At 41.1% G+C, this 13,777-nt stretch overlaps 1 protein-coding gene across 1 annotated transcript in view; it reads right to left on the bottom strand.

Annotated features, from left to right (window-relative positions):
- JAML (junction adhesion molecule like) overlaps positions 1–10,669 on the bottom strand; it is a 29,284-nt gene extending 18,615 nt beyond the window's left edge. Inside the window, exons 1-5 of the mRNA XM_065945508.1 lie at positions 10,592–10,669; positions 10,341–10,481; positions 5,786–5,848; positions 2,412–2,566; positions 538–763 (exon numbers count right to left, since the gene is read on the bottom strand). Of these exons, the coding sequence (XP_065801580.1) occupies positions 538–763; positions 2,412–2,566; positions 5,786–5,828 (424 nt within the window). The 5' untranslated portion in view covers positions 5,829–5,848; positions 10,341–10,481; positions 10,592–10,669. The remainder of the gene's footprint in view (positions 1–537; positions 764–2,411; positions 2,567–5,785; positions 5,849–10,340; positions 10,482–10,591) is intronic.
- Positions 10,670–13,777: the final 3,108 nt, after the last annotated feature.

The following is a 13,777-nucleotide window of genomic DNA, read 5'->3' as shown; positions in this document are numbered from 1 at the left end:
ACTGAATTTTCATAAGGATGAAATATGTTAAAGTAATGATAAAATAATGATCATCAAAATTTTTATTTAAAGAGCACCACTGGGACTTCCCTGGAGGTCCAGTGGTTAAGGATCTGCCTGTCAATGCAGGGGACACAGGTTTAATCCCTGGTCTGAGAATTCAGATCCCACACACCATGGGGCAACTAAGCCCATGCACCACAACTACTGAGGCCACACACTAGAGCTCATGGTCCACAACAAGAGAAGTCACCTCAACAAGGAGTCTGCGCACCGCAAGTAGAGAGTAGTCCCTGCCATGAGCAGCAACAAAGACCCAACGCAGCCAAAAATAATAAATAGATAATATTTTTTTAATCCTCTATGGGTTACTTTAAAAAACTAGTAATAAATAGCAAGCACCATTTATTGAGGACTCACTTCGTGGTAAGTACCTAGCCCACTGACTGGCATTTGCTCAACAAAATCAGTTCACATCCACCTTTGCACACCAAATCTCTTGCCCTTTGCCCTTCTCTGAGTAAGCATTCATGTTACCTTTGGGTTCCTCTGGTAGTACATGCAGAACAATCACTTTTTTGAACACAAGGCTCTCCATTTGGAAGCGGATTTCACAGGTAAAGTTTCCTTGGTCGGTCTCTTCCACATTTTGGAGCAAGAGGGAACCGTCATGGTGTAAGATGTCCCCCACCAAGCGCACGCGATTCTGGAAGCGCCCCAAAGGCACGCTGATGTTGGAGTAATAGTACAGCACGTACTCATCCTGGAGGGCAACACAACATCAGAGGAAATCTCAAGCCCATGGCACCAGACCCAGAAGTCTGGGTTCAAAAGCCCCTGCTCCATGGAGGCAGCATAGTCATCACCACCATCAGGATCAAAAAAGTACTTGGTATCCAGTTAAGAAGAAGAAGAATGTGTCAGACAATACATTAACTGACACAAGACTCTGTGGTTTCTATTAGACAAAGACAATTGGAGAAACAGGGTGGATACATTTTCATTTCTTATAGTTTAAGGTAAAATGTAGAACCTGCTCTGAAATCACTTTGGGGATTCAAACTCACTGCTTGTAGTGTTTGTTTGGCCATGGTGCACAGCGTGTGGGATCTTAGTTTTCCAACCAGGGATTGCACCTGGACTCTAAGCAGTGAGAGTGCAGAGTTCTAACCACAGGACCTCCAGGGAATTCCACAAACTCACAACTTTTGAAAAGTACCTCCCTGTGTTCTGCCATGGCCCCTGGATTCAATGGCGTCTAAATGCAATCCCACAGACTGGCTGTTGTAAGAATGCCTGCCATGTTGGCTGGCACCCCTCTCCTTTCCACCCTCCTCCAGGCAGCACATCAGAAGGCAAGAGAAGGAATCACCAAAGGAAATGCTTTACAGACTGGGGGGAGGAACCATAGGGAATTCTTATTTTCACTTAGACCATGGGTATACCCCTCTTATAACAATAAACAGTCAGGAGGTTAAGACTTCGCCTTCCAAAGCAGAGGATGAGGAGGGTTCAATCCCTGGTCAGGGATTAAGATCCCACATGTCTTGGGGTCAAAAAATCAAAACATAAAACAGAAGCAATATTGTAACAAATTCAATAAAGATTTTAAAAATGGTCCACAGCAAAAAAAATCTTTGAAAAAAGTAAATAGTAACAAAAATTTGAGTGACAGTAACATTATGGAAATAACATGCTCTGAGCTACTGGAACAATATTTCGTTTGAAAACCTTAGGACTTTATTGCTAGTCATACATTACTTGGAGTATATTTCACAAATGAGCCCGATACACAAGTATCTCCACAGAATCTCAGATGAGGCTTCATACACTTTTGCTAATCCAAAAAGCACCCTCACTCAGCCATGCTGAACCTGCCAATCCTAACAGTTTAAGCAGCCATGAAGGAGAAAGAGATGATTCCCCAGCACTTAAATGGATCAGCAGAATGCCGAAAGAATCTTCACCCTCCTGAAAGATTACTGTGACATCATTCCTGTGCCTGGGCCATAACTCTTTCTGTCTAGACCAATGTGTTTTTATTCTTCTCACCCTTCCCACCCACCTATGCTACTCCACAAATGGGAGAAACAGAGGGAGGAAAAGAAACTAAAAGAACTTTCTGTGTATGTCTCCCATTAGCTTCTCAATGACCCGAAAAGTAAACATTACCATTATTCACAGATGGGGACGTGAAGCTCAGAGAGGTTGAGTAACTTGCCCAGCTGACTGTAATCAGCTGTGTACAGCCAAGAGACCAAACTAAAAGGAGGCTCAGTTCTTGTGAGCTCTAGAACCCAAGTCCTGAAACCCCACCTCATGGCACGGGATGACCTGATTCTCCCTCTCCCCACATTCTGACACCACTGGTCAGGGGCTTCTAATACACAGCAGGGTTTCCTCCTTGTTACCTTGACGTGCTCTCCTGATGAAAACAGCCAGTCTACCTTGGTCACATGTTTCTCTCCTGTGCTCTGAGAAACACATCCCAGAAGGGCCGAGTCACCCACGTGGACTGTTAGCTCCATGGCGGAAATAGTCAAGTCATTCAGGCCCAATGAATAACCTAGAGAAGGCAAAAGGCAAGAGAGACATCATCAGACAAACACACTCAACAACAAAAACTAGTATTAATCTCCAAGTAGATGCAGACTTTCCTGGTGGCTCAGAGGGTAAAGAATCTGCCTGCAATGCAGGATTCCCGGGTTCAATCCCTGGGTCAAGAAAATCCCCTGGAGAAGGGAATGGTTACCCACTCCAGTATTCTTGCCTGGAGAAGTCCAGGGACAGAGGAGCCTGGTGGGCTATAGTCAATGGGGTCACAAAGAGTCTGACATAGCTAAGTGACTAACATCTTCCCTCCCCAGATGACCCAACGTGAACAAAGTATTCAGAGCCCTTTAATGCAATCCAGTGTGGTATTCCCAAGGGTAAGAAAGATACCCTGTGGTTACCCCCATGTAGCTCAAGTCAGAGGACTTGTACAATCTTCATACTGTCCTATGCTCCTAGCTAGACCCTCCCTCTTTTCTAGACTTCATCCCTGAAATCTCCTTTCTAAAGAAAGAAGAGAGGGAATTCCTTGGCAATTCAGTAGATAGGACTCTGTGCTTTCACTGCTGAGGGCACAGGTTCAATCCCTGATCAGGGAACTAAGATCCTACAAGGCACATAGCAAGGCCAAAAAAATAAAATAAAAATAAGAAGAAAGAAGAGAAACCCTGAAATCTCTCCCTTGAGGTCATAAATTTAGACACCTATAAGCAGGTAATGTGATATCTCTGGCTTCTGGTTTCCCACCAGCCCCCTAACTGAAAGGCCAGTTCACAGGTAACTTTGCTTCCCTCGGTTTTTCTCCTTTTTTCATTCCTCTACAAAAGCTTATCTCTGAATGTGCAGGCTGATTCTGGCTGTAGTGCAGATCTTTGTAATTAGGTCAATACAGAGCACGGTTCCTCCCTTGAATTTCCTTTGTTTGCTTTCTCCCCACCTGCCCTCTCTAGTTCTGCCCTCAGTCTGGCTTTCCAACCTCTAGGGGTTAGTCTACATCATACCCCTCCAATATCTGTCCATTGTTCAAGTAACTTCTCTTTTCACTTAAAGAGAAACCATTTCTAAAGAGAAAACCATCACATGGATTTTTTCTGTTTTCACAAGACATGCTCTGTGCAAAGAGACAACCATAGCAAGACACAATCAGATGCTGGCCAGTTCCCATCAAAGAAGAGCCAAGTGAATGGATTTGGGTATAAACAGAAAATGCGCCAGCCTCTCCATCCAAGCTGTTGTCCCAAGAGAAGAGTGTTAACTTCCTGCCCAACAGCAGGCACACACAGTGGGGAAGATGGGCAAGAAAACATGAACTCGCCACCCACTGGAGGGAATTATTTTGAAAGAAATCAAAAGTACCTCCAAAAATGATTTGGAATTTTCCTGTAAGGAAGAACTGAGCAGCTTCAAGTGTGGTTAAGGGGATAAGAAGCTATTTAATGTGATATGAAGAGTGCTGACTGTAGAATTAAATGAGCTTGCTAGATGGTAAGAGCAGCAAGCAAAGCAGAGAGAAACTTAGACTTGACAGGTAGTCTTTGCACAGAAATAGCTGAAGAAATCAAGACTTCTCTACAGAGGAGGAACACCTCTCCATCAGGAAGTACAATCCTGGTCGCCCAGTGTCACCAGGCCACTCCACAGGGGTTAGATTGCTAAGTCTCTGATGGAAGGGCAAAATGCTGCAGACTGCTTCACCCATCTCTGGAAAGAAAAGAAAGTGAAAGTGAAAGTCACTCACAACCCCATGGACTAAACAGTCCATGGAATTCTCCAGGCCAGAATATTGGAGGGGCTAGCCATTCCCTTCTCCAGGAGATCTTCCCAACCCAGGGATCAAACCCAGGTCTCCTGCATTGCAGGCAGATTCTTTACCAACTGAGCTATCAGGGAAGCACCTGAGATGATTATAACCCTGATTCCATGGTGAAAAAGCTTCTCTAATATGGACTATTTTCTTGTATGTGCACGTGTCTAACTGCATGTGTGTGCAAATGCTATGTTGCCTGGAATTAAAGCAAAAACCATTCTTTTGTGCACTTTGCTGAGTCATTCTTTAGGTCACCATGCAAAGTCCAAAAAGCTAATAAAAAAGAGAAAAATGGAATGGATAAACAACAAAGTCTTACTGTATAGCACAGGGAACAACAGTCAATATCCTGTGATTAACCATAATAGAAAAGAATATGAAAAAGTATGTATATATGTATAACTGAATTGCTTTGCTACACAGCAGAAATTAACACAACATTATAAATCAACTATACTTCAACAAAATAAAAAGTTTTGGACTTCCCTAGTGGTCCAGTGGCTAAGACTCTGAGCTCCCAATGCAGGGACCGCGGGTTCAATCCCTCAACAGGGAACTGGATCCCACATGCCACAACTAAAGACCCCGAGTGCTGCAACTCAGGCCCAATGAAGCCAAATAAATAGAATAAATTTTAAAATAAAATTCAAAAAAAATTTTTTTTAAAAAAACAAATTTAAAAGTCATGAGAGTAAAGCACCTAATTAATTTATTCTTCCAACAGAGCCATATCCATGGGATAAAGAGAGAGACAAGGGGCTAAAGGATGAAAGGGGGCTAAAGGATGAAAAGACAATGGATGAGCAAGAAGCAGCAGGCTTGAGCACTGTAGGAACAGGAGACTCCAACCCAGTTCAAGGAGGCAACCAGAGCAGGCTTTTTAAAGGGAAGTAGAGCTTACGGAGAACACTGAAGGCTTAGGCAGGCTTGTTAGGGTGAAGTGGAGAAAGAAAGTACTAGACAAAAGAAACTGTCAAAAATTGGGCAAGAGCTCAATGCATTTGAGGAACTGCAAGAAGGCTGGCATGGCTAAAGCAGGAAAACAATTACAGGGACTTAGGGACTCTCTTTGATGATTTCATTTCCTGATCTGCAACAAGCTGTGGTTTTAAAGATAACAGTTGAAAGTGCAGGAATGCCAGTAAGAAACTTTCTTCATATTCTGTAGGAAGGTCGTAGAAACACCCAGTCAGGACCAAAAAGCATTCTGTTTCTAATAGAAACAGAGGAATATTCAGCTTTCCAAGAAAGAGTCTGCCACCTGGCTTCTAAAACAACTGTTTCAACAAAACTATAAAGTTCCAGGCTGGGGTTTCCGTTTTCAGCAAAGCAAGGGGAAATGAAAATACATAAAATTGACTTCTGAACACACATGAGACTAGAAAGAAATCAAATACCCTCCTTGGTCCCTTGGCTTCTACTTACCCAGTAACACTGGCATCAGGACGACTTTCAGTGGGTAAAACATGCTGTTGTCAATTTTTCAATCTTAAAAAAAAAAAAAATCAGAAAATAGTGTTAGGAGGAGTTCATTCATTGAACCAATCAATAGTGAGTACCTCTGTGAGCCAGCCTTTCTCTGAAGCACTAGGATGCAGCATGGAACAAGGAAGACAAGGTCCTAGGTCACATGCAGTTTGCATGTGGCAGGGAAATGGAGAGAAAAAAGCAGCAAATGAATGAATAAGAAACAGCAGATGCTGGTAACCGCTATGATAAAACAGAGTGGTGTTTGGAGAGTCACTTGGGGGCTGCCTCAGATTGGCTGTAAGGGAAGATTATATGAAAGTTGCTTTTCGAGAGAATAAAAGCAAATAATTCCAGGATAACCTTGAGATGACAACCTTAAACAATCTACAGTCTGAGAGTTTCATAGAAATGAAAGATTACAGGATACTCAGCCTAAAATGTTTACCTATATCTCCAACTAAATTAAAACAGCTACCTTAAATATATAAAAAAAACATTCTGAACATGTAAGAAAGGAGATATACAAATAAGGTGGAGATTTTTAAACTCAGCTAAGGCATTCACCAAGTTCTATGACACAAAGCCACTTGAAAGGTCCATGGCAAGATTTTATCTTTTCACTTTTTCAGGCAGGATAGCGTGAGTAGAAGGAGAATTGGGCTGTACATGGGCAAAAGTACTTTAAAAGTATCTCTATTATCTCTGTGGTATAAATATCACCACACCCACCATTTCCTGGGAATAGATTTGCTGTTCTACACAAAGCCCCACAGTTTTCTTAACAAAACAGAAATACCTTAACTCCAAAGAGTCACAATTCAACCAGCCTTAGGCTCCGACCTACCACTGTGGTGGGCCTCAGCCATGATCTCTGAACCCTTAACACCCTGGAGTAATTCCACCTCAGAATTTGCTGAAAGGAAAGGTCTTCTTGGTGTATTAATATCATATTACCCTAGCCAGCTCTGTTGGAAGTCCAGAACATATATGGTGGCCATTTCAACTTATAAAAAAATGATTACCTAAGAGTTTCTTATCTGAATTTTAATCAACAAAATTCTCCATCTGGGTCTTCTCTGGTGACTCAGTGGTAAAGAATCTGCCTGCCGATGCAGGAGACATGAGTTCAATCCCTGATCTGGGAAGACCCCACGTGCCGCAGGGCAGCTAAGTCCAGACGCCACAACTCTGTGCTCCAGAGCCTGGGAGCCACAGCTGCTGAAGCATGCGTGTCCAGAGTGCGCACTCCATAAGAGAAGTCACAGCAATGAGAAGTCAGTGCACCACAGTTAGAGAAAGCCTGTGCATAGCAACGAACACACAACACAGCCATAAATAAATAAAATCACTAAAAAAAATTCTCCATCTGGAAAATCAGGGTCAAGCTTTTCAAGGCAGCCCTACCTAGGTCTTGCTTATGCAGAAAGTCAGTTGACCTTGATGAACCTCAATTTCCTCACCTATAACATGGGGATAATGACGCAAGAATCAGATGTAAGAATGTAGATTTCAGTGCTTTAAAAAATAGAAAGCATTACTATATAAGATCCTATTTTTTATAGCCTAAAAGTCATATAGGAAATAGAGTTGTTAGCTTTAGAGGAGATTTTGGACTCTGAGAATCTACCTTTACAAGAATGGCAAATGATGAATCAGAATGAACTGGAAACTTCTTATGTTTCGGTTCTTGAATCAATTACAACAATGAAGATAACAATTACACTGACTCAGATCTACCAAAAGTCACATTAAGTTTTCCCAAATATAAGTATTTCTAATGAAAATACAGATCTCTCTCAAGATAGCCACAGTGTGCTTTATTCCAGCTCTATATAAGATACACCCACCTTATCCCACACATACATCACTGAGCATGAAAAGGGGCTTCCTGCATAGTATAACTTTAATTCATCATATCTGGAACAACTAAGATCCCTGTTGTATTCTGGATGAAATTTTTCTCCAGGAAGTTAGTTGCGCTCCCTTCATTCCCCAGCAAATAGTTGTCCTATATTCCCCAAAGCAGTGCACTATTTGCACCAAGGAGTAATCATTGATTAGTGTAGACTTACCTACACCCTCAAGGGCAGGACCAAAATACATCTCATTTATGATTGTCCCATGCCTGTGCTACAGCATGGGTGAAGTGTCTGGCATATACTGGATACGTACTGATAGCTGCCAATATACCCATCAAATTGAAATCAGCGTCGACATCCTACAAATGCACCATTCTATTCTAAGAGGAAACCAGCGACCCCAAAAAGATTCTGAATCTAGTCACCAAACTCAAGACTCACCGAGCCACACCCAAACCTTTTTCAAACAAATTCTAAGAAATGTGCCAACAATCTGATAAATAGAAGATACCCATTTTCAGTCCTAAGTACTCAAAGACACCTTTAGAACTCTGTGTGAATGAATAGAGAAGCAATGACTTAACAGTAAAAGCATTGCGTTTTTTAAAAGTTCTCTTCCCAGATCAGACATTCATTAACTAATTCTTTGATATTTGGGAAACCACTCCATCTCCCCGGGCCTCTTTCTTCACATTAAAGGATCAGACTTTCCCCCTCTAGTTTTAGCACCACACTAGGAGTCAGTAGCTGACACTCATTAAACTAGAGAAGAGTATGTGACACGCACTGAGTGCTCTGCACATTAACCAATTTAATTCTCACAACCCTCTATGAGGTTTTATACATGAGGAAACTGAGGCACAAACTGGTGAAGTGCTCTGCCTAACAACACAGAGCAAGTGGCAGACCCAGGATTCAAACCGGGGTCTTCTGGATCAGAGACTGTGTCCTCACTGCTATGGACGTCTCCTCCATGCATGTGAAAGTAATCAGTGTTTTAGAGCAAAGCTTCCCTGAACTTCATTTAACAAAACAAGATTAATCTGATCCCCCTGACTGAATGTTCTTCACACCCCCTGTCCCTAGTTAACTCCTGTTCATCTTTCAGATCTCAAATTAAATGTAATTTCGTCAAGGAAACCTCTCCCGAAACACCCTATCCAGGGCACATCCTAGCCACATGTTTTAATAGTACTATTATTTCTCTTTCTTTTAGGGCATTTGTCACAATTTCTAATTACCTATTTGCTTAAGTGCTTGTTTGAGTAAAGGCTTGTACTCCACCCTCACCCCCCAAGACTATAAGCTTCATGAGGGTAACAGCCATGCTTATTGGCCAGTGCATCTCCAGCACCAGCACAGAGTAAGACCCAGAGTGAAAGTCCAGGGACCACTGATCAGATGAATTAATAAACACTTAAATGGGCCAAGAACGTGACTCAAGTTAAATTTCCTAGTTAGTTGGCAGATACTCAGAAATCCCTACCATGTAATACAGATAGATACATAATAGATAATCTTTTTTATATATATATATACACATATAGTTCAGAATTTTATTATTCAGATACATAATTCAGAATTCATATATGAATCTCAGTCTCTAAAAAAAATCTAACGAAAGCACTCAGATGAACCTTAAGCACCTTGATGGACTCCACCTGAATCTTCGACTCTGCCAGCTTCCTTCCCAGATGCTAATTTATCTTCTCACCAGCATGTTCTTGAGGTAATTCTGCATAATAAATTATCTCATGTGTTGGTCAAATGTTTGGAGCTGAGCTAACGGTTCTTTCACAATATAACTCTTGGCAAGTATCTTCTATCACCCCTGGGGAGTTGTAACTATCAGGACCCCCTTTTCTATTATTAAAAGTGTAAGGGAATTGTTGTCTTTGGCACAATTATAACAGAAAAAAAATCTTCAGAAAAGAGGCTCATGGTAATGAGCTGACCACACAGTATGTGGAAATGACCTCCTCAATATTATAATATTACAGGACAAAATAAGGGAGAGGAGCTCTCTCTCTCAGTCAAGTGTCTGCCCCTAGTAAGGACAAGTGACCACTGAGCCCACCCACAACCTCACCACCTTCCCTCAATCAGGCAGTCATTACTCCTGCTCTCTCCTTTAGACCAGCTTCTGTCTAAACCATCCTACTTAATCGTCCCTGAGATCTGGCTATGCAGGTGGTAAGTCAAGCATGAACAACACCCTAGCTCTCTTGGGAGGTTTAAGTTCCTGACTTCTTAAGGTTAAATATTGGCCTGTGTAGGATTGGGAGAAAAGAAACAGTTCAGGAAGAGTTCTGCCATGAGTCCAAGGAACAGCCAGCCACAGCTCTACTTAAAGCCACAGGCAACTTAAAAGCTAAAGCTTATCACCATCATCATCATAATTTACTCTTTTATTAAGAGCAAACCTTACTGTTTTTTTCTCTGAGGATCTTAACACAGGTTACTCTACACTGAAGAAAGGAAAACTGGACCCACTAGTCTACCTTATGGCAGTCCTCCTGCAGAGGCTCACAATTCTGGGATTGCCCCACAGCCCAAAAAGATGGCCTTTAAATGAAAACCTTCAGAACCAGCCTTCTTCCAAGTGAGAAAAGTTCAAGTCACTGCTTAAGAAATAGAAAGCAGGCGCTTACCCAAGATGATGAACACCAGGAGAACTCAACACCAGCAACTCAATTCTCCCACCACTGCAGTTCCGAAGTCCGACTGAAGACACTTCTGCCTGCACAGAAGGTCAGGCTCAGATCAAACCATATGCGTGCATCCTGAGGTGGCTGCAGCGACACAAACAGGAACCTCCAAATTAAGGTTCTCGTTTCAGTCAGCTGGCCTATTACTCAATTTTTATTTACACTTTCATTCTAAAATGAGGTAATAAATTCACCTTACTGAGGCAAGCCTCATGTTTCAGACCTCTGCAGGTGTCATCTCCTCTTCTAGGCGACAACCTCCTAGGATGGGATGTTGAATGGTCCCAGGTAAACAAGCTGAGAAATCAGCTTTGTGCAAACAAAATACATTTAAGATTAACACAAAACATTTTGCTCTGTATCTAAAATATAGCAATCTTGCAACTTTATTTTTCCTCTCAGTACACCGGGGCAATATAGCTAATCCCTGTTTTCAAAGATATGCCTGTCCCGTCCTCCAGCTCACCACCGAGGCATGTCAATCTTTCCCTTCCCCATATGACGTCAGCATTTCTAGCATACAAGAAGCATTTTATTCCTCAGAGAATCCCTCAGGTGACTTGGACATCCTAGATTAAACACTCAAAGCTTCTTTGAATCAAGGTATCTTTTGCTTTCAAGTCACCACTTCAAAATAAGTGTTTTCAGTGCGTACACCTTCAATCTTGCCTGCAATGGTTTGACTTACACACGGGCATACTTGTTTTTTGAGACTTGTTCTGTATCATTTGACAAGTTGTTGAATGCTTGCTCTTCTCCAGGACTATGTCGCATGGTTCTTGAGAATGGTTATGCTGGTGAGCCAGCAATTGGGCAAATACCCGCAATGTGGTCTATTTTAGACTACCAACATTTTAACAGCTGTTTAAAATTCCTAAAAATTTAACAATCAACTCTTAAGGTGTGAGCTGGCTCCAGCACATCTCTGCAGCACACCTATGCAGATTTTTGCTGGGGTACGGCTCAGAGATGAATCGTTACTGGGTGCTGAAAATCAGAAACCACCTCCCTTCTCTTTCACATGACAGCTCTAGTCTTGTATGTACGCACACACCAAAAAGGAGCCAGAAAGTGCAAAGAAGTTTATTAACTATGATGTGGTAAAGATCTCAAGAGTTACAACGTCTGTGCATATGAACCAATAGTGCATATCCTCCTACAAAAATTGACAAACAAGAAACAAAGTGAAATGCAGCAGTTAACAGTCCAACACTAGAGTCAAAAGGATGGAGTTGCCTCTTCTAGGAGCAAAGTTTTAAATTGTGCAATTAAATGAGAGTCTTGTGCCACATGCTATTAGTCTTCTTACAACTCCCCTTTGGAATCATAACTGAGTGACATATAAGAACATGTGGACTCAGGATTTGGCCCCCAGAATTTTTTCTAAACAAAGACATGAAACATTCCCTTGTGGAGCACAGAGCCCAGTTTAAGGACTGCAGAGAATGTGCCCCCCAAGAAGCTTGAGGTACCAGGTCACATAGGAAACACAAAACATTTTATAAGTTCACATTTGGTAACAGAATTAAAAACTCCATGCATGAAACTCATAAGGCAATGTAGCCACCAGTAAAGACTTCAGCAGCCAAAGAAAAATTCTGAAAGGCTTTTAACCCCCTCTGAAGGTTCAGAATTCAATTCTCTTTCTAGACAAGGCTGGTCTCCATAAAGTGTGATAAGAACTCACAGAGAAGCAAAATGAAAAAAAAAATAAAAAGAGAGAATAGCACCTTAGAAAATATTAAAACAGTAAGTTTAAAAAAAATAACAACACTTTTTCTTCCTTTCATCCTTAAAAGCCTTAAAAGGCAGGTATATCCAAACACTGCTTTGTGCTTCTTTGAAGAAAAAAAAGCTGTAACTCAGACCCCAATAAAAGGGCTGAAGAAGGAGACAGAGCGACCTTAAGACTGTGATGTGACCACAAACCCATGGAGCAGACTAGGTGGTCAATTTACTCTCCTACCCTGAAGGATTCCATCATTCAGTCACTTAAAAAGGAAGGGACTGGTTCAAACCCTGATCAAGGCTACAAAATAACATGACCAGGCATTCACACAGTACTATTTACCTAAAGTGATAAACATATCCCACTGGATGAATCCTTATAACATGCCTGAAGGGAAACTACCAGAAAACTCAGTCAAAACTGGTCCTTCATTGAATGGGATATAACTTTACCTGGGTTCCTGTAACATCATCTCTTTCTCAAAGAATGAGGACCCACAAGAAGTCTATCTCACAACTAGATCTCTATCTTCAAATGTCCTAGAGCCCAAATTATCTACTCTTGTTGCTCAAACTGTTTTCCTTTCTGCACTGAGGTGTCAGACTAGACTGTCTCACTAGATTGGCCCCAGACAACCACATACTTAACAAGTAGCTCAAGACTGTGAAACTCAACCACTGTAGATGCAGACTGACAATCTTGCAACTGCCTCTTCTTTCTTATATGATCAGAGGTAAATTATAACATCTATTAACTGATCAGACTCTCTCATTAACGGACTAGATTAACATAAGAGGCCAGGCCAAATCTATGAGACAGAATAACCTAAATTTTTAAAAATAGATCTTGGCAAAAAAATATAAAAGTGATTTTTGTACAGCATACAATGTATTGTGCTACAATATGGAAACCTCCTGAGTCACCTAGCAAAGAATCATGGAAAGGGGCTACCCTGTTAAAAAAATCAAATTATGAGAGACATTTTTTGTCTCTCATAATTAAGAAGTGAACTCTATCCCTCTATTACAGAGGACTAGACAGTCAACCCTTCCTGATATGTCATACATATTTCTTAATGGCTTATAGAAAAACCCCATGTAAATTAATATTTGAAATAATTTGGTGCAGTAGAATGAAGGAAGTTGATAGAAAGTATCAAGAGACAGAAGAAGGAAGTATAAGTTGTGTACACCCTCACTTCCTTATCTCAAATATTATGCAAAAAAGGGATTGTAAACACCTTCTTTCACTCATATTTTCTGCATTTTAGAAGAAAATCTTGAAGAACAGCATAGGTTAAAAGATAATTTCATGGGAGGGGGGATCGGGATGGGGAACACATGTAAATCCATGGCTGATTCATGTCAATGTATGGCAAAAACCACTACAATATTGTAAAGTAATTAGCCTCCAACTAATAAAAATAAATGGAAAAAAAAGATGATTTCATTGCAAATAACTGGTAAAGTTATTCTATTTATCCCCACTAAAAACCCTATGGAAAAAAAAAAAAAAAACCCTATGAAGAGTTTTTCTTGCCTCTGATCTGAAAAGTCAAGAAGGAAACCATAAACCACTCAGCTGTAAGAAAGTAAAATAAAAAATTGCACCTAGTGAGAAAAAGAAGGGAACCCCTCTATCTCAGCATTTC

This window comes from Muntiacus reevesi, chromosome 9 (assembly GCF_963930625.1).
Source record: "Muntiacus reevesi chromosome 9, mMunRee1.1, whole genome shotgun sequence".
Classification (NCBI taxonomy): Eukaryota; Metazoa; Chordata; class Mammalia; order Artiodactyla; family Cervidae; genus Muntiacus; species Muntiacus reevesi.
Note: the sequence above shows the minus strand (reverse complement) of the source record. Positions and strands in the feature narration are given on the sequence as shown.